Source organism: Muntiacus reevesi, chromosome 21, assembly GCF_963930625.1.
Source record: "Muntiacus reevesi chromosome 21, mMunRee1.1, whole genome shotgun sequence".
Classification (NCBI taxonomy): Eukaryota; Metazoa; Chordata; class Mammalia; order Artiodactyla; family Cervidae; genus Muntiacus; species Muntiacus reevesi.
This window is the reverse complement of record NC_089269.1, coordinates 10,859,849-10,883,674: the sequence shown is the minus strand read 5'-3', so window position 1 is coordinate 10,883,674 and position 23,826 is coordinate 10,859,849. Positions and strand designations below refer to the sequence as shown.

The window sequence follows — 23,826 nt, the reverse complement described above, 5'->3', positions numbered from 1 at the left end:
CCAGGCATTTTCCATTTTACTGTTGACTCCCTAATCTTGGAGTGTTGTTGAAAACATGTATTCCTATTAGTGAACGTATACTATACAGCAGGGGTCCCCAACTTTCGGGATCTAATGTCTGATCTGAGGTGGAGCTGATATAATATGAAAAAACATGAAGTACACAATAAATATAATGCACTTGAACTGAAACTCTCACTTCCTCCACCCTGGTCATGGAAAAATTGTCTTCCACGAATTCAGTCCCTGTTGCCCAAAAGATTGGGGACCACTATTTTATAGAGACTGATAAATCACAATGCAATATACATATATAGATATAATGAAAGTCTGGGATGAAAGGTGAATGTGGTTTAATGACAGAAGATTTCTTAAAGGAGATTTTTAGTCAGTAAAGTTCAAGGATATGGGATGATGAGGTTCTTCCAGGGATTTGCATTTCAGTGAAGAGTGATAACAATGCCTTGGTGGGCAAGGGGCGGAGAAACACCATGGTCAAAATGGGAGCTAGGAAAGATGTGATATGTAAGCTTGTGGGGGAGTAGAACGGCTATTGGAGAACAGGCGAGTAAAGAGCTAGATTCAAGGGTTGTTTTGAAGGAAAAACCATATAGAAAAAGTAAATAACTTATCATGTGATAAAATTTATAATCAGTGAATTTAACCAGCTGGTATACAGAAGTTGTATTGTGAGTTTATTTATCATCTGTTGGGAAGCTAAATAGAATGGCATGTAAAACATAATTATGCATTCTGTATCTCTTGATGGGAATATTTTACTATATATTGTGCATGTATTGCTGTATTGCTGATCAAAACTAAAAATAAATTTAAAAAAATTCAACAGTGGTAACTTCTGACCCAGATGACAAGTGGGTTTATACTTTAGCATATCTCCTCTGACTCAAACATATAACAGTGATACATAAACTATCAAAAATACCCATGAAATTTAAAAGATATTAAAAAAGAGAAAAATAAATGAAAGTAAGACGGTAAAAAATATGTAGTTGCAATTAAACAACCCAAACTAGGGCAAACCACCTGTGGGCCAGACAGAATAGAAATGCATAGTTGGAGAAGATATGGACTGCAGGCCTATAGACTCCAGGTCTGGGATAGATATGATGGCTGGTCGTTTGGCTCCAGGGACACTAAAAGGAAATTAAAAATTCCTCTCAATGTGGGGTAAAGTCAGGCTCTTGGAACTCTTTTTAATTATATGTTTATGTATTATCTATTTCTAATCGCTTTTCATTCCGTTGATCTTTCACTTTCTGATAGAGATCTGTTAAAATTTTATGTTAGTTATGGATTTGTCAATTTCTCCTTATTTTCATTTTTTTCTTTAATGTCATGAGGTTGTGTTCTCCTTCTCTCTAGTTTGTTTTGAGTTGAACGTCCACTTATATTTAGTTTTCTTATTTTTACATGTATACATCTAAGGCTTCGTGTGTGCCCCGTCGTTTCAGTCATGTCTGATTCTTTGCGATCCTTTGGATTATAACCTGCCAGGCTCTTCAGTCCATGGGGCGCTCCAGGCAAGAGTACTGGGTTGCCATGCCCTCCTCCAGGGGATCTGCCCAACCCAGGGATTGAGCCCAGGTCTTGCACAACAGGTGGATTCTTTGTTGCTGAGCTGCCTGGGAAGCCCCATACCTTTCTATAGAATTCCTTTTCTGTATACTACTATAGCTACCTCCTGTGAGATTTCGTGTACGGTAGCTTTCACTCTTGGGAAATTTTGATTGTTCCATTTTCTATGTGCTTTCCTCTTTAATTTATGAGTTATTTAGGAGCATACTTTTCAGTTTCCCCAAAATATTCTTTCTTTTTTATTATTTATTTGCAGTTCTATTGCTTTGTATGTGTTCCCTTTGAAATGTGTTGAGACTGCCTTTGGAACATAGCCCAATGTCACTGGTAGTAAAATGTTCCATGTATTTGAAAAGATAGTATATTCTGTCTTTGTTAGGTTGAAGATTCTCCATATATTTACTACATCAAGTTTTTAAAGAGCTAAATATGCAAATAAAGAAGTTAGAAAGTAAGGAGAAAGGGGGAAACCCAGAGTTGAAAAAGAGAATAATAAAGATAAGCTCAGAATGAAGGAAACTATTTAGTGTTTCTTTAATCATTAATGTTTGATTAAATATCTGAAGGAGGAAGCTGTGAGCTTTCACAACTGACCATAGGTTGGCTTAATATCATTCTTTCTGGCAGAGGAATAATATTTTCATATTTCCCCAAGAGCTTTTCTAAGAAAGAGATATGAGGTTAAAATTTTTGGGCATAAATCCAAGATCATTTAAAAACTTTCCATCTGTCATTATGCCTAAATTAGTATCTTTCTTTACAAGGTGGCCAGATTAAATAACGTTTGGGACTTAAAGGAAAATGAACATTTGATACCAATGCAAACACACACACTGGCAGGAAAGTCAGGTTTAACAACAGTACGTCTCCTCCCCGGCCTTCTCCCTGTTAGTTTCCTCTGAAACAAAAATGTTTCAGGGGCTTAGGTGAATCTATTTTACTTCCATGTTTTGTTGCTATGGATGTTTATGCCCCAAACACTATCTCAGGCTAATACTATTACATTGTGATTATGATTTTCAGCATATTTTTTTCTCTTGCCACTTCTCCATACGTGATTAATAAACAGTATATAGACAGATTAGAGAAAACGTACACCTGGATTCTTGGAGCCATAAATATGGAGAGGTGAACAGAACGAGGAAAATGCCCACATTGGCCATTTTTTAAAATAGCTCATATATAAATGATGAATAAATAGACAAATGATAAATAAATCGACAAACCTGGAGGGAATTCCCCTCTCCACCTATCAAAATGGTTTCCTGAACCACATTACAGCCAAATATATTTTTCTCAAAAGCCTAATAAAGGCAATTTAGAAAAGATTAAAAATAAAATCTCTCAGGCACATTTATTCCATGAATCATGTTTTCTGAGTCTGCTTGTGGATGAGTATTTCTAAAGCTTGCTTTTGCCCTTTGTCATTCCCAGTGTGAGAGCCACAGCACAGAGAGAATCAAGGAGAGAGGAGGACACACCTGGGAGGGATTTTATTTTGGAAACTCCCAAAAACAGTTGTGACTGTGGCATGAAGGGAGAAGTCTGTGAGCCTCCGGGTCAGGCGGACCCAGATCTGAATTCTGGATCTACCATATTAATCACATGACCATCTGTTCTGTGTGCTTAAGATTCCTCAACTAAAAAATAGCAATGATATCTTATGAGATTGTTGCTTAAATGAAATGTTCCAACCTGAAAATGCCTCTGCCTTGAGGAGATACTATTAATTCCATAGGAAGAGGGTTGAGAAATCTTCTAGGCGAAGGTGAACTTTAGTTGGGGTTTTGAAAGATAAGTGAGAGTCACAGTGTGTCCAGGTTTGAGCTTTAGGACAGATGATACTCTTCTGCTTATTTCAGCCTTAGCTCCTGCATTAGTGTACAAGGATTGCAATAACAAATTCTGACAAGCAGGAAGACTTCACTGTTCTGGTAGATAGAACTAAAAATCAAGTTGTCAGCAGGTTGGTTCTTTCTTGGGGGCCCCAAGGGAGAATTTGTCAGTTGCCATCAATCCTTGACTTTCCTTAGCCTGTTGGTAGCATAATTCCAATCTCCACCTCCAGAGTCACACCTGTGTATTTCTGTGTACCTGTGTCTTTATGTGGACCTCTTCTAAGGGCACTCATCACTGCAAAGTGAAAGTGGTTCAGTTGTGTCCGACTCTTTGTGACACCATGACTATACCATTCATGGAATTCTCTAGGCCAGAATCCTGGAGTGGGCAGCCTTCTTCCCAACCAGGGATTGAACCTAGGTCTCCCACATTTCGGGCGAATTCTTTATCAGCTGAGCCATAAGGGAAGCCCAAGAATACTGGAATGGGTAGCCTATCCCTTCTCCAGCAGATCTTCCCAACCCAGGAATCAAACCAGGGTCTCCTGCATTGCAGGCGGATTCTTTACCAACTGAGCTGTCACAGAAGCCCCACTCATCACTGGATATAGGGCCAATTCTGATCCAATATGACCTCATCTGGATGTCATCTACGAAGACCTTATTTCCAAATGAGGTCGCATTCACACGTATCGGGGGTTAGGACTTCAACATGCCCTTTTAGAAGGAATGATTGAACCCACAACTGCTAAGTCTTCCCTCCGGGAGCTGGAGTTGATCGCTCTCCAGGCAGGGGTAGGTGAGTGGTGTGAATGGCGTTGAAGGAACATGAGTGAGACTGATGGGGGGAACTGGAGAGCTAGTCCTTAAACTAGTTAGGTCATTAAACTCAACCTCCCAAAAGGCCTTTGCCTGACACAGATTTCTCTGTCAACCTCCATGTACTGACATGAGAGGAGAACATGAGAAGCAGTTCTGACACCCTAGTTGAAATGGCTGGGCCCCTTAAACTAAGAATTGACTACATGGTTTGAGTTCCCTTATTGTCATTTCCAAACAGTGAGCACAGAGGAGCTAGAAAGTCTCTCTTTCTTCCAGGGCCTACAGGGACCTGGGCTCTGGTCACTTTGGTTTCCACTGTGAGCTTTCCTTGGAGTATTATAAAGGTCCAAACAGCAGGCAAAGCAGCTGGATGGCATTCTCCTCCCGGAGTCTATGGGTGCTGTAGGCTCAGATCTCTCATTTGATACCTGATCTATCTTTTGTTAATTGCTCATCCCTTTAGAACGGAGTCCTGTCCTGCAGAGTCCCCAGCTCTTGGTGGGCGTGGCACAGCACCAACGAGGCCAGTGCCTTTGTGACTGTTCGGAGACCCAGAGGCAGGTTCACGTCTTACTTAGATTTCTTTTCTGTAAAATAGACACAACAAAAGGAGTCTGTCTCCTGGGATGTGGAGAAGGGCAGGTAGGAGTTGTGATAGACTACCCAGCTTATGTCAGCTGTGATATTTTAGAAAAATTTATGAATGTGACTTTGGTTAATTGGTTAATTAACAATGTGACCTTGGTTAATAAATAAAATGCAGAACACCAGTGTAAAAATGAAGGCCTCTGGACTGCTCCACTTGGTCAGGCAACCTCAACGATGAATCTCAGCTACCAACCTCAACGATGAATCAATGGAGAGCACATGTTGCTGCCCATGCTTTGAAATGCAGGTCTGGTGTGGCCAGATATTTCCGTTTTTAGAAGTAAGCTGAGACTGTGGACTTCTGCGTGAAGTTCCCTAATTTTTCAAGCGTTGTAAATTAATTCAAATTATTTTTTAAAAAGTGCAGGGCAGGCAAAGCACATCTGTGATATAGATGTGGCTCAGGATCTGCCAGTCTATAATCTCTGTTTTAAGGGAGAGACAGTACCATGTCTTCATGGGACCAACTACTATCTCAGTACTGATTGTTCAAACTGTATCAAACTGCTGTGATGACTCATGTTGGACCCTGGTGTCCAAGCCACTGTCCTTCACACTGCCCCATGGAGAAAGGCTAAATGATGAAGGAGCATGCTGGGTAGAAGAAGGAGCCCCCAGAGGTCTGGAGGCAGGCCCTCCTGGCTTGGAACCCTGTAAGCCATTCAGCCATTTTGTAATATTCGGGACGTGACTGAAGTCTCTGAGCTGCAGTTCTACTGTCAGTGATACAGGGATGATGACACCCTCTCTTTGGGGTGGTCGTGAGGGTGAGAATTAGGGTGAAGTTTATGTGCATGAGTGAGGTTACAGTGCCTGACACATGATGGTACATCTTCCAGGCGGTACCAATGGCAGTTCTCCTTCCAACTAAAGGGAATCCTATATGTTTTAAAATATGTATCTATTTGGCTGTGCTGGGTCTTAGTTGCAGCACACAGGATCTTCAATCTTTGTTGGGCATTCAGGATCTTGAGTTTCAGCATGCAACGTCTTCGTTGTGACACGTGAGATCTACTTCTGTGACCAGGGATAGAACCCAGACCCCCTGCACTGGGAGCGCAGAGTCTTAGCCGCTGGATCACCAGGGAATTCCCTAAAGGGAATCCTTTCAAATGGGAAACAGGAGCATGTGATTAAGAAACAACTCTTACTTTCGCCTGATTTATTTATATTACTGGAAATTTCCAACAGAAATGGTTTCACTCAATATTATAAACTAAAATGCTTTTTTTTTCCCATTAAGGTTACATTTATTAGATTTATGATCAGGAGCAACTTACTAAACCACCCAATTTTCCAATCTGGTTAATGAGGATAACAATACATGAACTTGGGATAATAATATATTATTGAAGGGCCATAGTAGAGAAACCTCCTAAGCACAGTAACTGACACGTAGTTAGCTAATATATGGTAGATTTTTGTACAATTATCCATGTTATTATCTTGGTTTTGTATTTCATTTAGATCTCAAACCTGACATCTGTTCCTCTATCTACCTATCATCTATTTATCTTACTTTTCTTATTGGAGTAAAATTCACATAACAGAATTAAATTCCTTCCTCCCTCTCTTCCTTCCTTGCTTTTTCAGTTTTATTAAAGAATAATTGACATACAGCACTGTATGAGTTTATGATGTACACCACAGTGATTTCATTTACATAATGAAATGATTACCAGAATAAGTTTAGTGAATATCCATTATGTCATGTAGAAACAAAATTAAAGACGTTGAAAAAAATTATTTCCTGTGATAAGAAATCTCAGGATTTACTCTTAACTTCCATAACATACAGCAGTGTTAATTATATTGATCACATTGTACATTATATCACTTATTTATCTTATAACTGGAAGTTTGTACCCATTGGCTGCCTTCATCCAATTCCTCTTCCCCCACCTCCCACCTCTGGCAACCACAAATCTGATCTCTTTTTCTATGAGTTTGTTTCTGAAGTATAACTGACCTAGACCACTATGTTAGTTCCTCATGCCCAACACAGTGATTTGATATTTCTATGCATTTCAACATGATCCCTCAGATCTAATATCTTTGTAGTATCTGGATCTAGTATCTGCCACTATACAAAGATAATACATAATTGTTGTCTATATTTCCAACAGTGTACACTTCATACTTGGAACTCATTTGTTCTGTGATTGGAAATCTGTACCTCTTAATCTCCCTCACCAGTTCTCTCATCCCCGGAACCCTCTCCCCTCTAGCAACATTTTATGCTTTTTAAAGTGTATAATTCAGCAACATTTAGTACATTCACAGTGTTGTGGGACTCTCACCTCTGTTTAGTTCTGAAATATTTTCACCACCCAGAAAGGAAACTCCAGATCCATTAACCAGTCATTCCCTGTTTTTCCTTTCAGTCCCTGGTTACCACTAATGCACTTTGTTTCTCTATGGTTTACCTATCCTGGTTATTTCATACAAACAGAACCAGACAATATATTACCTTTCTCTAACGTAATGTTTTCAAGGTTCATCCCTGTTGCATTATAAATTAATGTCATTTTTATGGCTGAATAATATTCTGTGGTATGGAAATACCACAGTTTGCTTATTCATTGTCAGTTGACGGACAATTGGAATGTTTTCAACTGTGGCCCTTGTGAATGATGCTGCTTTGAACATTTGTGTAGATGTTTGGATACCTGTTTTCAGTTATTTTGGGTAAATACAGTATCTGGAATGATATTCTCCATTTAACTTTTTGAGAAACTGTCAAATTGTTTTCCACAAGGCTGTATCATTTTATGGGCTTCCCAGGTGGTACAGTGGTAAAGAATCTGCCTGGCAATGCAGGAGATACAAGAGACATGGGTTTGCTCCCTGGGTTGGAAAGATCCTCTGCAGCAGGAAATGGCAACCCATTCCAGTATTCTTCCATGGAGAGAGGAGCCTGGAGGGCTACAGTCCATGGGGTCACAAACAGTCAGACAAGACTGAGCATGCATACATGTATCATTTTACATTCTCAATAGCAACGTGTAAGGATTCCAATTTCTCCATATCCTTACTGACACTTGTTACTTACTATTATTAATACCATTCTAGGAGGTGTGAAGTGATATTTCGTAGTGGGTTTGATTTGCATTTCTCTAATAACTAATGATGTTTATAATTTTTTCCTGAGCTTATTAAGGATTTAAACACCTTCTTTGGGGGAAATGAGTCTTCAAGTCCTTTGCCCATTAAAATTTTGTTTGGCTTTTTGTTGAGATTTAGGAATTCTTAATATATTCTAGATATCAATTCCTTATCAGATATATGATTTCCAAAATTTCCTCCTATGCTAAGGGTTGTCTTTTCATTTTCTTGATACTGTCCTTTGATGAACGTAAGTTTTAAATTTTGATGTGTCTTGGTGTCATGTCTAAGAAATCAGTACCAAATCCCAGGACATGAAGCTTTTTCCTTGTGTTTTCTTCTAAGAGTTATGAGTTTAGTTCTTATATATAGGTTTTTGATTCATTTTGAGTTTATTTTTATGTATGGTGTAATGGCGGTTTATTTGCTAAATTGTGTCCTTCTCTTGTGACCCCTGGCTATACTCTATTTAGATCTTCTTTGATCTCTTTCAACAATGTTTTGTAGTTTGCAAGGTGCAAATCTTGAGCCTCCTTGCTTAAATTTATTCCTAAGTATTTTATTCTTTTCAATGCTATTATTAGTGGAATTGTTTTCCTAACTTAATTTTTCTGGATTGTTCATTGCATCTTTTGTGTGTTGATTTTGTATCCTGCAAGTGTGCTAAATTTATTTATTAGCTCTGATAGGTTTTTTGGTGGATTCTTTATACTTATATGTATATAAGACCATGTCATTTGTGAATATAGGTAGTTTTACTTCTTCTTTTACAATGTGGATGTGCTGTATCAATTTTTCTTGACTAATTGCACTGGCTAGAATTTCTAGTACAGTGTTAAGTAGAATTGGTAAAATAAGAAACCCTTGTCTTGTTCCTGATCTTAGGAGACAAGCTTTCAATATGAATATAATATTACCCATGGGCTTTGTTTATTTTAAAGCCTATTTTCAAGACTCTGATTTTGAAATAACTTAATGAAGCTGAGCAACTTAGAATCCTGACATATTCTCTGAAAGTCCACCAATCTCCAGAGGTGATTGCTCTTCATATTTTGAAAATTGATCTATAAATATCCTTAACCCTTTTCCAAAAGTGTTAACTAGTATTGTCCATTTTAGTAAAACAGGTAGAGTTTCTTATCTGTAGAATCTCAGATAATGGGAGTTATGTTGCCATTAATCTGGAAATGAAACATTTTGAACTGCACCATCTTTGGGAATATGGCTGGTACTTCTTAATGTGTGCTCTTGTTTTAAATTACAGATTGGGTTTGTCCTTTACCCTCCCAGTGGAGGTCCTGCATGGGATTTAAAGGATCATGACAACATTATGTTTCTCTCCATATGCTTTTGTTGGCATTATGCAACAGCCATTATCATCGTTGGAGCAATTTATGCCTTTGTCACCTGGTAAGTTAGTGCTTTTTGTTTGCGGAAGTTCTATTTTTTGGTCTATGATCATCAAGACTCAACAGTACTGAAATTTAAGTTCAAAGAGGTATTTCACTCCTTAGCATTCCACTAAACAGGGTAATATAGCAGAAAATTATCTATAAGCACAGACATTTCCAGTAAAAAGAATAAATGCTGGTTTAAAGTTGTGCCGGGGTCCAGCCTCGGCAGGATCCAGGGGGTACCCTCAGGATGAACGGCGTTGGTGAGAGAGAGAGAAGACACGTTAGACTAGCCTTGATAGGATCAAGTCTGTGTTTTACTTTTTGACAACCGGTTTTATACCCTTTCACAGAATGTTTTCAAGGTACAAGATGCTTACTCATGATTACACAGGATTAGCATTGCATCATTTTGATTTTTAGGAAAAGCAGGATTTTTTTTGCTTTCTAATTCTATAATAATTCTTAGCATGTGCTTCTGGCCTCGGGGCTATTAACATTTTATGCAGGTCAGGTGATTGTAAACCTATTTTCCGTTTTTATGGTGACCTTAACTGAAAGGTGACAGTGTCATAGGGAAATAGTACAGAGTAGAATTATATTCTTGTTAATACAAAAATTAATCTTTCTGCAAAAGTTGTCAGTTGCATTTATCTAAGAAGTTTACCCCATACTGACTCTGCGACTTTGGTGAGGCAGCTTCTGCCTAGCACTCCTGACTGACAGTTAACAACCATCTTATTGTTACCACACTAGGGCTAAGTTCTTGTTTCTCTAGATCTTTAACTATATTAACAATGGTTTTTATAACACAACCTTAGCACATTAAAGGCAAAAATACAGCAAGCAAAAAACAGCAAGCAAATCACAACCCAGTAACCACCTATAGAATAATTTTTCTTATGTTTTCTAATAGGACTCCTTTACCCCTTAAAAGGGCTCTATGTCTATTAGGGCTTTTATATAATCAGGTTCTTTATGCTATTTTATGATTAGGACATTATAAGCAATCATGCATATTAGTACCAAGGGCATAAATGCATTTGGCTAACAAACTACCAGCAAAGGAGTTTAAATTAAAAGACTCCTTTCACCCTGAATAATCTCATAAAATACCACCACCTGGGAAACTTATTGATTAAAGTTCTAAATTGATTCTTATTTGGGAAGAGATCGGGGAAGGCCTTCCTGTCTGTGTCAGAGAAATTAGGGAGTAGTCCACTGAGGCAGGCATCAGAAAAACAGATATCATCTTTAAGGTGAGCGCTGGGGGGAGCTTTTCGAAATCCCTGAAAACCTGATCTGCCTTGCCTGTCAGACTTTCTCCTCGTAACCTTGTTAGGGGTAGGATCTCGTGAGCTGACCTTTTCGAAACCCCTGAAAACCTGATCCGCCTTGCCTGTCAGGTTTTCTCCCTCATGGCCTTGTCATGGGTAGGGTCTTGTGTGTTGGCTCCCGGCAAAGTTGGAATAGCTAAAAAGTGCCTCTGCTGTGCTGCTAACCTATGCATCACCCTTCAACACTCTATTCTTTGCCTCCATCTCTTTGCACATGCTGTTTTCTTTTCCACATGGTCCTCCCCATACCTGCAGGAAGCCCCCTCCATTTGCCCATGCATACCTCAGTTATGGAATTTCCCAAGCTTGTTGTCCTTCTTGACAAACATGTCTCCCATTAAGTTTGAGTATTTGATTAATTTGACATTTACTGCAATACTTCTAGCAGTAAGATTCAGTTAAATGATCCATGTTTTTACAAGGACTTTGATGCAATGTTTCATGATGAATGAGGAGCAACATACAGATTACTAAGAACCCATATTCTAGCTCTGCTGCTTGTCAGCTATATGACTTGGGGTAAATTATTTAATCACCGTAAATATCAGTTTTGTTCTTTAAAAAATGGAGACCTAAATGAAAATCATGTATTTAAATTGCCTACAACATAATAAGAACTCAACGAAGATTCTTCTTTTACTTGTGTTTGTTCTTTTTTCTGGTTTCTGTGATAGATTTCTTTTTAAATTGAAGTACAGTTGACATGGGGCTTCGCTGGTAGCTCAGCTGGGAAAGAATCCACCTTCAATGCAGGAGACCCTGGTTCGATTCCTAGGTCAGGAAGATCCCCTGGAGAAGGCATAGACCACCCCCTCCAGTATTTCTTGGGGATTCCCTGGTGGCTTAGACGGTAAAGAATTCGCCTGCAATGTGGGAGACCTGGGTTCGACCCCTGGATGGGGAGGATCCCCTGGAGGAGGGCATGGCAACCCACTCCAGTATTCTTGCCTGGAGAATCCCCATGGACAGAGGAGCCTGGTGGGCTACAGTCCACCGGGTTCCAAGAGCTGAACACGATTGAGCAGCTAAATACAGCACAGTTGGCACACAACGTTATACAAGTTTCAGATGTTCAACATAAGGATCCAACTTGTATATACATTGCAAACTGACCACCACAGTAAGTCTAGTTACGCCATTTGTCACCATACACATTTACAAACACTATTTTTCTTGTGATGAGAACTTTCAAGATTTCCTTTCTTAGCAACTTGCAAATCTACACCACAGTATTATTGGTTATGGTCACCATGCTATATATAACGTTCCCATGACATTTCTTTTGTTTTCACGTTTTAGCTTTTCATTTTATATTGGAGTACAGTTGGTGAGCAAGGTTGTGTGAGTCTCAGGTCCACAACGAGGTGACTCAGTTCTACGTATACATGTATCTCTTCTTTTTCAAATTCGTTTCCCCATTAGGTTGTTATAGAAAATTGAGCAGAGTTCCCTGTGCTATGTAGTAGATCTTTGTTGGTTATCCATTTTAAATATAGTAGTGTGTACATGTCAACCCAAACTCTCTAAATATCCCCCATTCCTCCCCCCATAACCATAAGTTCCTTCTCTAAGTCTGTGAGTCTGTGTCTCTTTTGTAAATTAGTTCATTTGTATCATTTCTTTTTGGATTCCATGTATAAGCAATATCATATGATGTTGCTTTCTCTGACTTACTTCACTCAGTATGACAATCTCTAGGTTCATTCATGTTGCTGCACAAGGCCTTATTTCATTCTTTTGCATGGTTGAGTAATATTCCTTTATATATAGGTACCACAACTTTTTAACCCATTCTTCTGTCTGTGGGCATTTAGGTTGCTTCCTAAATGTCTTGGTTGTTGTAAATAGTGCTGCAATGAACATTGAGGTACATGTATCCTTCCGGACCATGTTTTTCTCTGGGTATATGCCCAGGAGTGGGATTGTAGAATCATATGGTAGCTCTATTTTAGCTTCTTAAGGAACCTTCATACTCTTCTCCATAGTGGCTGCACCAATTCACATTCCCATTGAGAGTGTAGGAGGGGTCCCTTCTCTCAACACCCTCTCCAGCATTTTTTTTTTGTGGAATTTTTTGATGATGGCCATTCTGACTGGTGTGAGGTGACATGATCATTTCAAGATGCAGAAAAATCTTTTGACAGAATTCAACACCTATTTATGATTAAAAAAAAAAACTCTTCAGAAAGTGGACATAGAGAGTACATACCTCAACATAATTTGAGTACATACCTCAAAGGTCATATATGAGAAACCTACAGCTAACATTATATTCAACAATGAAAGGGTAAAGGCATTTCCTCTAAGATCAGGAACAAGACAAGGATGTTCACTCTTGCCAGTTCTATTCAGCATAGTTTTGGAAGTCCTAGCTATGGCAATCAGAGAAGAAAAACAAACAGAATCCAAATTGGAAAAAGAAGACATGAAACTGTCATTGTTTGCAGCTGACATGATGCTATACACAGAAAATCCTAAAGAAAAATGCTGGAGCTCATCAATGAATTTGGTCAAGTTGAAGGTCACAAAATTAGCACACATAAATCTGTTGTATTTATATACACTAACAATGAAAGATCAGAAAGAGAAATTCAAGAAACAACCCCATTTACCATCTCATTAAGAATAAAATACTTAGGAATAAACCTACTTAAGGAGACAAAAGACCTATAGTTTGAAAACTGTAAGACTTATTTATTTTATAACTGGGAAGTTTGTACCTCCTGACACCCTGCATCTATTTATGCCCACCTCTCCACATTCTGGCAACCACCAGTCTGTTCGCTGTATCTATGTGTTTTGTTTGTTCATTTGTTTTTCAGATCTCACAGATAACTAAAATCATATGGTATTTTTCTTCCTCTATGCCTTATTTCACTTAGCATAATACCCTTAAGGTCCAGTCCATTCTTTTTTATGGCTGAGTAATATTCTACTACATACATATAAGTATAAAATATTATAAATAAAAACTTATATAAATATCTCAGTTGAGCTAATTTTTGTGTATGATGTAAGATAGTGGTCCAGTCTTATTCTTTTGCATGTGGCTATCCAATTTTCCCTGGAGAAGGAAATGGCAACCCACTCCAGTACCCTTGCCTGGAAAATCCCATGGGAGGAGACTGGTAGGCTACAGTCCATGGGTTTGCAAGGAGTCGGACACGACTGAGCGACTTTACTTACTTTATCCAGTTTTACCAGCACTATTTTTGAAGAGACTGGCCTTTCCCTCCTTTGTATTTGTGCCCTCTTTATTGTAAATTGACTGCCCATATTATGTGTGGGTTTATTTTTAGGCTGTCTATTCTGTGCCATTGATCTTTTTATGCTAATATCATACTGTTTTGATTTTACAGCTTCATAGTATAGTCTGAAATCAGAAAGCATGATGCCTCCAGCCTTGTTTTCCTTTGCAAGAGCGCTTAGGCTATTCAGGATCTTTTATGATTCCATACAAATTTTAGGACTGTTGGTTCTATTTCTATGAAAAATACCTTTGGTAATTTGGTAGGGATTGCATTGAATCTGTAGATTGTTTTGGGTAATATGGACATTTTAATGATATTCTTCCAATCCATAAGCATGGGATATCTTTCCAGTTATTTGTGTCTTCTTCAGTTACTTTCATCAGTGTCTTATAGTTTTCAGTGTGTGGATCTTTCAGCTCCTTAGTTAAATTTGTTTGCATGTATTTTATTCTTTTTGATGCCATTTTAAATGGGATTTTTTTCTTAATTTTTCTTTCTGATAGTTCATTGTTAGTGTATAAAAATATGAGTTTGCATATTAATTTTTTACCCTGCAACTTATTTATTGGTTCAACCCTGAATTTACTGGTTCTAACTTTTTTTTCTGGAGGAGTATTTAGGGTTTTACATATATATATACACATATATATATATAGTGGTTTCGTCTCTAAGTTGTGTCCAACTCTTGTGACTCCATGGACTGTAGCCTGTCAGGCTCCTTTGTCCATGGGGATTCTCTAGGCAAGAATACTGGAGTGGGTTGCCATTTCCTTCTCCAGGGGATCTTCCCACCCAGGAATTGAACTCAGGTCTCCTACATTGCAGGCAGATTCTTTACCAACTGAACTACAAGGGAAGTTATATATATATATATATATAGTATCATGTCATCTGCAAATAGTAACACTTTTACTTCTTCCTTTTTAATTTGGATGCTTTTTTCCCCTTGCCTAAATGCTCTGAGTTACAATGCTATTTTGACTAAAAGTGGCGAGAGTAAGCATTGTCTTGGTCCTGATTTAAAGGAAAAAACCTTCATGATTTCATCACTGAGTATGTTACCTGTGAGCATGTCATATATGGCCTTTATTAGGTTAAGGTATGTTCTCTTTATACCCACTTGTTGAGAGTTTTTTTTAATCATAAATGCATCTATTGAGATTATCATATGATTTTAATTATTATTTTTGTTAATGTGATATATCATATTACTGATTTGTGAATGCTGAACCATCCTTGCATCATTGGAATAAATCCCACTTGATCAGGGAACATGATACTTTTAATGAATTCTTAAATTCAGTTTGCTAATATTTTGTTGAAGATTTGAGCACCTATGTTCATCAGTGATATTAGCCTGTAATTTCATTTTCCTGTGTGATATCTTTGTCTGATTTTGGCATCAGGGTAATGTTGGCCTTGTGAAATGAGTTTGGGAGCATTCTCTTCTCTTACAGTTTTTGAAAGAGTTTGAGAAGGATAGGTATTTAAATCTTTTTTTAATAACTGTACTGTTTACCAGTAAAACCACCTGGTCTTGGTCTTTTCTTCATTGAGAGTTTTTTGTTTGAGATTACTATTTCAGTCCTTTTCCTAGTAATTGATCTATTCAGATATTTTATTTCATGATGATTCAGTCTTGGAAGATGTATGCTCTGAGGAATTTATTCATTCAGTTCAGTTCAGTTCAGTCACTCAGTCGTGTCCGATTCTTTGCGACCCCATGAACCGCAGCATGCCAGGCCTCCCTGTCCATCACCAACTCCAAGAGTCCACCCAAACTCATGTCCATCGAGTTGGTGATGCCATTCAATCATCTCATCCTCTGTTGTCCCCTTCTTCTCCTGCTTTCAGTCTTTCCCAGCATCAGGGTCTTTTCCAGTGAGTCAACTCTTCACATGAGGTAGCCAAAGTATTGGAGTTTCACCTTGAGCATCAGTCCTTCCAGTGAACACCCAGGACTGATCTCCTTTAGGATGGACTGGTTGGATATCCTCACTGTCCAAGGGACTCTCAAGAGTCTTCTCCAACACCACAGTTCAAAAGCATCAATTTTTTGGCGCTCAGCTTTCTTCACAGTCCAACTCTCATATCCATATATGACCACTGGAAAAACTATAGCCTTGACCAGACGGACCTTTATTGGCAAAGCAATGTCTCTGCTTTTTAATATCCTATCTAGGTTGGTCATCACTTTCCTTCCAAGGAGTAAGCGTCTTTTAATTTCATGGCTGCAGTCACCATCTGCATTGATTTTGGAGCCCAAAAATAAAGTCTGACACTGTTACCTCCAGGTTATTCAATCTGTTGGTGTTTAATAGTTCATAATACTTTCTTAATCCTTTGTACCTTTTTTTGGTATCAATTGCAATTTCTCCTCTTATATTTCTGATTTTATTTATTTAAGTCTTCTCTTTTTTCCTTAGGGAGTAAGGCTAAAAGTTTGTCAATTTTATCTTTTCAAAGAACCAGTGGTTTGTTTCATTGATCTTTTCTCTTGCTTTTTTAGTCTCTATTTAATTTATTTCTGCTCTGATCTTTATTATTTCCTTCCTGATAATAACTTTGGGCTTTCTTTGTTCTTTTTTCCTAGTTCTCTTAGATGTAAAATTTAGGCTGTTTATTTGAAATTTTTATTATTTCATGAGATAGACCTGTATTGCTATAAATAAACTTCCATCTTAGAACTGCTTTAGCTGTCTAGATTTTGGTATGTTGTATTTCCATTTACTTTTATCTCTGGGTATTTTTGAATTTTTCCTTTGATTGCTAACACTGGTACTAGCAAGTTAGAAAAAGAGTGCAAAAATGGTGGCTGCTAGTCCTTCCATTCCTGGAGATAATCCTAACAGATTTCTTCCTTGCTAGTAGATTCTCTAAGGTTAGGAAATGAATTCCATTCATGTGTGGTCTAGACACTTTTCAAACTGTGGCTTTTATGTTGTATTGCCAGGTGGGTGAGTCTGCATGTAAGCCCTTTAAGAGTGGAATCTCCATTCCTTACACCCCTTTGGTTCTTCTCGACATCAGCCCTAGTGGTCTTTCAAAGCCAGATGTTTTGGGGCTCATCTCATCAATGCAAGTCTCGAGGGTTGGGGTGCCTGATATAGGGCACAAATTCTTGCTCCTCGGGAAGTAGCTCTGTGTCTGTGAGATCTCTTTGATTGTGAGTCTTCACACTGGGGGTGGGATCTTTGGTGGAACCATGTCTCTGCCTCTTTACCCATCTCATTGTGGACCTTGTCCTTTGTTGTAGAGGAGCTCTTTGGCTAGTTTTCAGGTCTTTTTTTTTTCTTTTCTTTTCTATAGAGAATTGTTCTTTATGTAGCTGTAGATTTGCTGTGTCCATGGAAGGAGTTGAATTCAGGACCTTCCTAGGCTGCTATCTTGAGCCACCTCCCCCGCTCACTCTTGTTCTTTTTATTATTCCTCTTGCTCTTTTTCTCCTTCTTCTTCTGTATCAAAAAGTGTATGAGGTATAGACCCCATGGGGAGAGAGAGACAGTTTAAATATAGTACGATAAATGGAACTAGTGTAAAAATAAAGCGCTACTGAAACACAGAGGAGGCCTCCTCACAATTGAGAATTAAGCTGCAGCTTGAAGGATTGTAGGAATGAAAGAAGTGAGTATGGTTTCTTATTATTTCTATTACCATGGTGGCTAATGCCAAACCACAGTTGGCCTGTCTGATTCCAGCTATTAATCATGCAGGCTCCAATCCTTCAGACTTTAGCATTGATTGAAGGTCGTTCTGTACCTATGGTCATCATATAGACGTGAGCTGTGTGTGATTATTGGGCGCTTGACATGTGCCTGTGCTATGCTTAGTCGCTCAGCCCTGTCCAACTCTTTGCAACCCCATGGATTGTGGCCCACCAGGCTTCTCTGTCCATGGGGGAATCTCCAGGCAAGAACACTGGAGTGGGTTGCCATGCCCTTCTCCAGGGGATCTTCCCAACCCAGAGATCGAACCCAGGTCTCTTGCATTGCAGGCGGACATGTTATGCACAGTGATACGGTCTTGTATAGTACACATCTAGCATGTTCTCTAAATCCCTAAATTACAGTAGTTTATTCTAGACCAGAAGGGTCTCAGACTCTGCCTGAACTAGCTTTCTAGTCCTTTCTCTAGACATTTACCCAGATTATCTCTCCTGCTCCGTGCTTCTTTGAGCTTCACTGCTAAAGAGTTTGGTGTTGTGTCTCTGGGTGAGGAAGTCTTCCTGGTCTAGCTCCCATTCTGTCTCTTGTATATTTTGGGTCAGCCTACCTTGATCTGTAGTTACCTCCTACTTGAGGTCTAAGTTTCCTTGGTGGCTAACACGATAAATAATCCACCTGCAATGCGGGAGACATGGGTTCGATCCCTGGGTTAGGAAGATCCCCTAGAGGAGGGCATGGCCACCCACTCCAATATTCTTGCCGGGAGAATCCCCATGGACAGAGGAGCCTGGCAGACTACAGTCCATGGGGTTGCGAAAAGTCAGATACGACTGAGCAGCTAAGCACGGCATAGTGCAGAGGTCCAAGTGCCGTGGGTGCTGGGAAATTCTACCTTCTCATTGAGTGACTTCTGTTAGTCCTATTCAGTTCCCTCACAGCATGTGTATGCGCTGGTGGTTAAGGCTCACTCTGTCATTGAGTGAAACTTGACTTCTTCCTCTGTTGTTTTAGGCTGACTTCTGGGCCTCATCTCCTTAGGGGCTGGGCAGCCTCCAAGAATAAAGCCGGCATTCAAGCAATCTCTCTACCCCATGTCAGCTCCCATCCAGAGCCGAAAGAAGACTATTGTCTCCTCCTGTTTCAAAAACCTTCAGACCACTAATGAATCTCTTATCCACCTATAGTTTTCTAGAAACCAGAAACTCCATGTTTACTATTTCAGTTGCCTCTCCTTACCCAAAACCTTTGACTTATTGACCACATAGTTACCTCTACCTGTCATATCCCAATTAAATGCTCATCTCTCTTGCGAAAACTTCTGTGATTGTTTTAGTCTTTGCTTATCTCCCTTCATGAGTTTTACAGTACTTTAATCTCTAATACACATTTTAACAGTTGTGATCTAGCTTGTGATATTTACTATTAGTTCATGTTAGTCTTATCTGCTAACTAGATTGTTCACCTGCAGGAAAAGACCTTTTTCATATCTCTCACAGTTCTCGTCGTACTGTCAAAATTATATAGGTACTCAATAGACACTTATTTCTGTTTTAACAGATCTGTTTCAGAACTACTCAAATAGTGTTCACTTGTTTGGAAATCATGTTTTATATGCTTTTAAGTTTCACTCTCATATTGCTCTTGAAATATAAGACCAAGAACTTATGTTCTAATATATTTTTATGTAACGTTAAGCAGTAGCTTACAAGAACTTGTGTTCTAATATATTTTTATGTAACATTAAGCAGTAGCTTAAAGAATATCATGAAGAATAAATACTTCCAGTGAGGTCATATGTAGTTCCTGTAGTCATGATGAGTTTTGAAAATCTGTTCATCATGGTTTGACTGTGAACTGGATTGTAACTCAGTCACAGCTGATGGGTTTTAAGGACATTCTATCATAATTTACTTGACAGAACCCAAAGATCACCACGGAAACAAAACTGGGTTATGAAACTCCTACCTCCAAAATCTCTGAAAAATGAAGCCGTGCTTTTTAGCTTTCCAGAATAATGAATTAAGTGTTGCCTCATCTAGCCCATGCCTGCTGTTCTTCTCATGACAGCTCATAGGACAGACTGATCTTTATGAAGTCTTTATTGTATTTCATATATAACACTACCGTGGTACAGAACTATTTCAAAAGCCCCTCTGGGTGGACGGAGAAATATTACCCATTTTCAGGTTGGTCTTCAAGGAGATGACTCTTGTGAGCCATATTAAAGAACAAAATAGAAATGACCAGATTCATATCAGATTGTAGTTTGCCTTTTGAAAGTTTGATTTCCAGATCGACTCAGGAAGTATACCCAGAGTCTTAGCTCTGCTCTTATATTAACTGAAGAGACCATGTGGGAGCAAAAGCCCAGACACACCCTGACCTTAATTTCCTGGACTCGCATGATTCCAGGAACTAACAATTATTTGCACTTTCTTTTATTACTCTATCCCTCAATCTGATACCACCCTAATGGCAGAAAGTGAAGAGGAACTGAAGAGCCTTTTGATGAAGGTTAAAGAGGAGAGCAAAAAAGCTGGCTTAAAATTTAATATTCAAAAGCCTAAGGTCATGGCATCTGGTCCCATCACTTCATGACAAATAGATGGGGAAAAAATGGAAAAAGTGGCAGATTTTATTTTCTTGGGTTCCAAAATCACTGTGGACGGTGACTGTAGCTATGAGATTAAAAGACGCTTGCTCCTTGGAAGAAAAGCTATGACCAACCTAGACAGCATATTGAAAAGCAGAGACATTACTTTGCCAACAAGGGTCTGTATAATCAAAGCTATGGTTTTTGCAGTAGTCATGTATGGATGTGAGAGTTGGTCCATAAAGGAAGCTGAATGCTGTAGAATTGATGCTTTCGAACTGTGGTGCTGAAGACTCTTGAGAGTCCCTTGGACAGCAAGGAGATCAAACCAGTCCATCCTAAAGGAAATCAGTACTGAATATTCATTGGAAGGACTGATGCTGAAGTTGAACCCCAATACATTGGCCACTTGATATGAAGAGCTGACTCATTGGAAAAGACTCTGATGCTGGGAAAGATTAAGCGCAGGAGGAGAAGGGGGTGACAGAGAATGAGATGATTGGATGGCATCACCAACTCAATGGATATGAGCTTGAGCAAACTCCCTGAGATAGTGAAGGACAGGGGAGGCTGGCATGCAGTAGTCCATGGAGTTGCAAAGAGTTGGATACGACTTATAACTGAAAACAACAGCAACAGATACAACTCAGAGAGCAGATGTGGGGAACCAGAGGAGATTCTTAGATTCTGTGTTAACGATTAGTTGGTAATAAGTAGACAGTTCTTTGTTTTATTTTCTAGGAGTCATCAGGAATAAGTCTAATGAATGAAGTAACAAATTAATTCCTTTCATTTAGCACATATTCAGGTTTTGCAGTATGGAGGTGACTGTGTGGGTTTAAAAAGGACACACTGTCCCAGTTGTCGTCTTAGTTAGAAGCATTAGCCGCTCATGAGAATCGTGCCTTGGAGAGTTGAGGACCTTGGGAGCAAGGTCAGTGGTTGGTTAATTGTCAAGGCAAATGATTTTGAGTAGTTTTTCTTGGCTCCTGATAAGTCAATAGATGTTACTGATATTGCTCAATTGTGTGTTGGAGGAATTAATGGTGAGTTGCAAGTGACTGGAGAATTACCTCTGGTGGCCACCTGATGTGAAGAGCCAACTCATTGGAAAAGGCCTTGATGCTGGGAAAGATTGAGGGCAGGAGGAGAAGCGGGTGACAGAGGATGAGCTGGCTGGATGGCATCATCAACTTAATGGACCGAGTTTGAGCAAACTCTGGAGACGGTGAAGGACAGGGAAGCTTGGCGTGCTGTAGTGCATGGGGTCCCAGAGAATCTTACACGACTGAGTGACTGAACAAACAGCAACAAGATGAGCGATAGAGACTCCTGGGAGATTGTTCCACAAGCCCACTACATCATTGAGTAAGTGGTAAGGCACTGTGTACCAGACATCGTTCTAGACCCTGACAGGAGTTAGGGCAGTAAATAAGATGAAGTCTCCGTTCTTGGGAAGTTCATACTCTTGAGATCCAGCGCACAAGTAAAAACTAGGTATATTGTGAGGGGTGGGCCAGACCTTCACTGGGAGAAGAAAGGCAGAAAATAGTTAGATAGATCTGTATCTATCTGTGCAGATACAGATAGGCTAGTGACAGTTTTTCAAAAAAATGAGAATGATTTTATCTATCAGTTTGTTTCCATGTTGTGTGTTTCTGAAAGTTAGCTATGTTTTATTGACATAGTCACAGTGAGATGTCTTCACAATCATCCTGCACAGGAAAAGCTTTGCCTAGTTTTTCTCACATCAGAGAAGTCAAGAGCCTGCTGAGTTTGTGCCACCAAGAAGTTTCATATCTTCCAGTGCCAAAATGATCATTTCCCGACCCCACCTACAGATTCTCTTAATCTATGAAAATAGTTAGAAGCATAGAGGTCACTTCTTTCAACTGCTGAATGCATCCAGGACCATCCCATGCAATAGAGCAGCTTGGGGCCAGCACAGAAGCAGCTCTCTGAAGACGCAGTAAGGGCTGCAGTAGAGCCCAGACTTTTGACATGGGGCTCGACGTGGGGAGGAGATGCCTTTGTCTGCATCCTTAGGGCTTCTTTAACACACAGCTGAGCTCTTTTGTCTGGGCTGACTTCAGTCCAGAGATTCTCTTGGTTGTTTTAGAAATTATTAATGTTATGCATTTTGAATATGATGCAAACAATCATGTTACATGTTAGAGCTTTATCGTGTCGGTTTGCTTATATGCAGCTTTAATCCACAAAATGTTCACAGGTAGCTCCAAAGACAAATAAAAGTGATTTTCTTTTTGGGGGTACCTCTTCCCTTTGCACAGATAATTTGGAGTTTGTTGCATTATAGATACAGATAATTTGGGGGTTTAATTTTAAACAGCATAATACGAGATGATTTTCATTCTCTTCAGGTTGGTTAAATCTCGATTTACGAGGTTCTGCCCCTCAGAAGTTGGACTCCTGAAAAATGCTGGACGAGAACAAGAATCAGAAGAAGAGATGTGACTTTGACGGGCATCCAGTCTTTCTGGATGAAATTTTTCTTCTTCTATTATTATTAATCACAGTTTTGCCTTTTCACCTTTTGTTTGGAAAACAATTGGTTGAGAATGATTCTTGGTGTCACGGTGTTGGGGGCTTGGAGTGGCTCTCCTCAGGTTAGCTAAAGTGTGATGCCCACGTTCTGAAAAATATTTGTTTTATTTGCCTTATAGATATATATGATCAAGGTTCCTGGGCTTACTATCATTTGTAACTCATTATAGATGTAATTTCACTTGTTTTATCTTCTTGCTACCTTGAGAAATAAATGAATGCATGGACCTCGGTTCAAACACCTTAGATATTTGTTTTTGTTATTCAGCTGCACCCCACCTTTATGATATGAAGAAGAAGCTGTGTGACACCAAAATTCCTTTTCATGAGACATCTCTTTCTGCAGCACCTGTGTTCTCCCTTGGGAAAAGCAAGCCGGAAGTCATCCTGTGGGCACTCTCTTAGAGAAGAGAAGAGGGCTGCTCCATGGTTACAGAAGGGCACATGGTGAAAAAGCCACGAAAACCTAGGAAAGGAGAGTTAGGATGTTATCCACAGGAAAAAAAATCATTGCACAGCTCTGTATGGCCACCCCACCGTCCCCTCTGCTGAAATACCTGAAGGGTTAAAACAAGGAGAAGCCTGTTACGGACTAAATGGGTCAATAGTAAGTAGCCCCCAGTGCAGAGTCAGAAATCCCGTCCCACTCTAGCTTTACCAGTCACCAGCCTGTAGGGTTTTCATAGTTTCCATGACTCTCTGAAGTTTGGGAATTGAGTTGGATGAGTCAGTTTCCAGCAGGCATATTTTATGAATCTAGAGGCACTCAGACAAAATCAAAGCTAATTTAGTACATACTAGTCAGATAGGCCAGTCTGTGCTGTGATAGAAAAGATAAGGGGCACCGCAGGAGTCCGGACGGTTAACCTGAATATGAAGGAAGAGAGGCAGTCCAGCAGATGGCTGGAGGTGACACATGGGCAATTACAACCCAACGCTCCCTGCCATTCCAGAAGCACTGACAGATCTCGAAAGTCACCTCAGTCTGGTCTTCTCACATGACACTAAAGAG

The 23,826-nt window shown here is 39.4% G+C and overlaps 1 protein-coding gene across 2 annotated transcripts in view; it reads left to right on the top strand.

Moving 5' to 3' along the window:
- Positions 1-23,060, top strand: part of TMEM45A (transmembrane protein 45A) — a 97,978-nt gene extending 74,918 nt beyond the window's left edge. For both annotated transcript variants that reach the window (XM_065913566.1, XM_065913564.1), the window contains 2 exons: positions 9,274-9,419; positions 22,631-23,060. In XM_065913566.1, coding sequence (XP_065769638.1) covers positions 9,274-9,419; positions 22,631-22,724 — 240 coding nt within the window. In that variant the 3' untranslated portion in view covers positions 22,725-23,060. The remainder of the gene's footprint in view (positions 1-9,273; positions 9,420-22,630) is intronic.
- Positions 23,061-23,826: the final 766 nt, after the last annotated feature.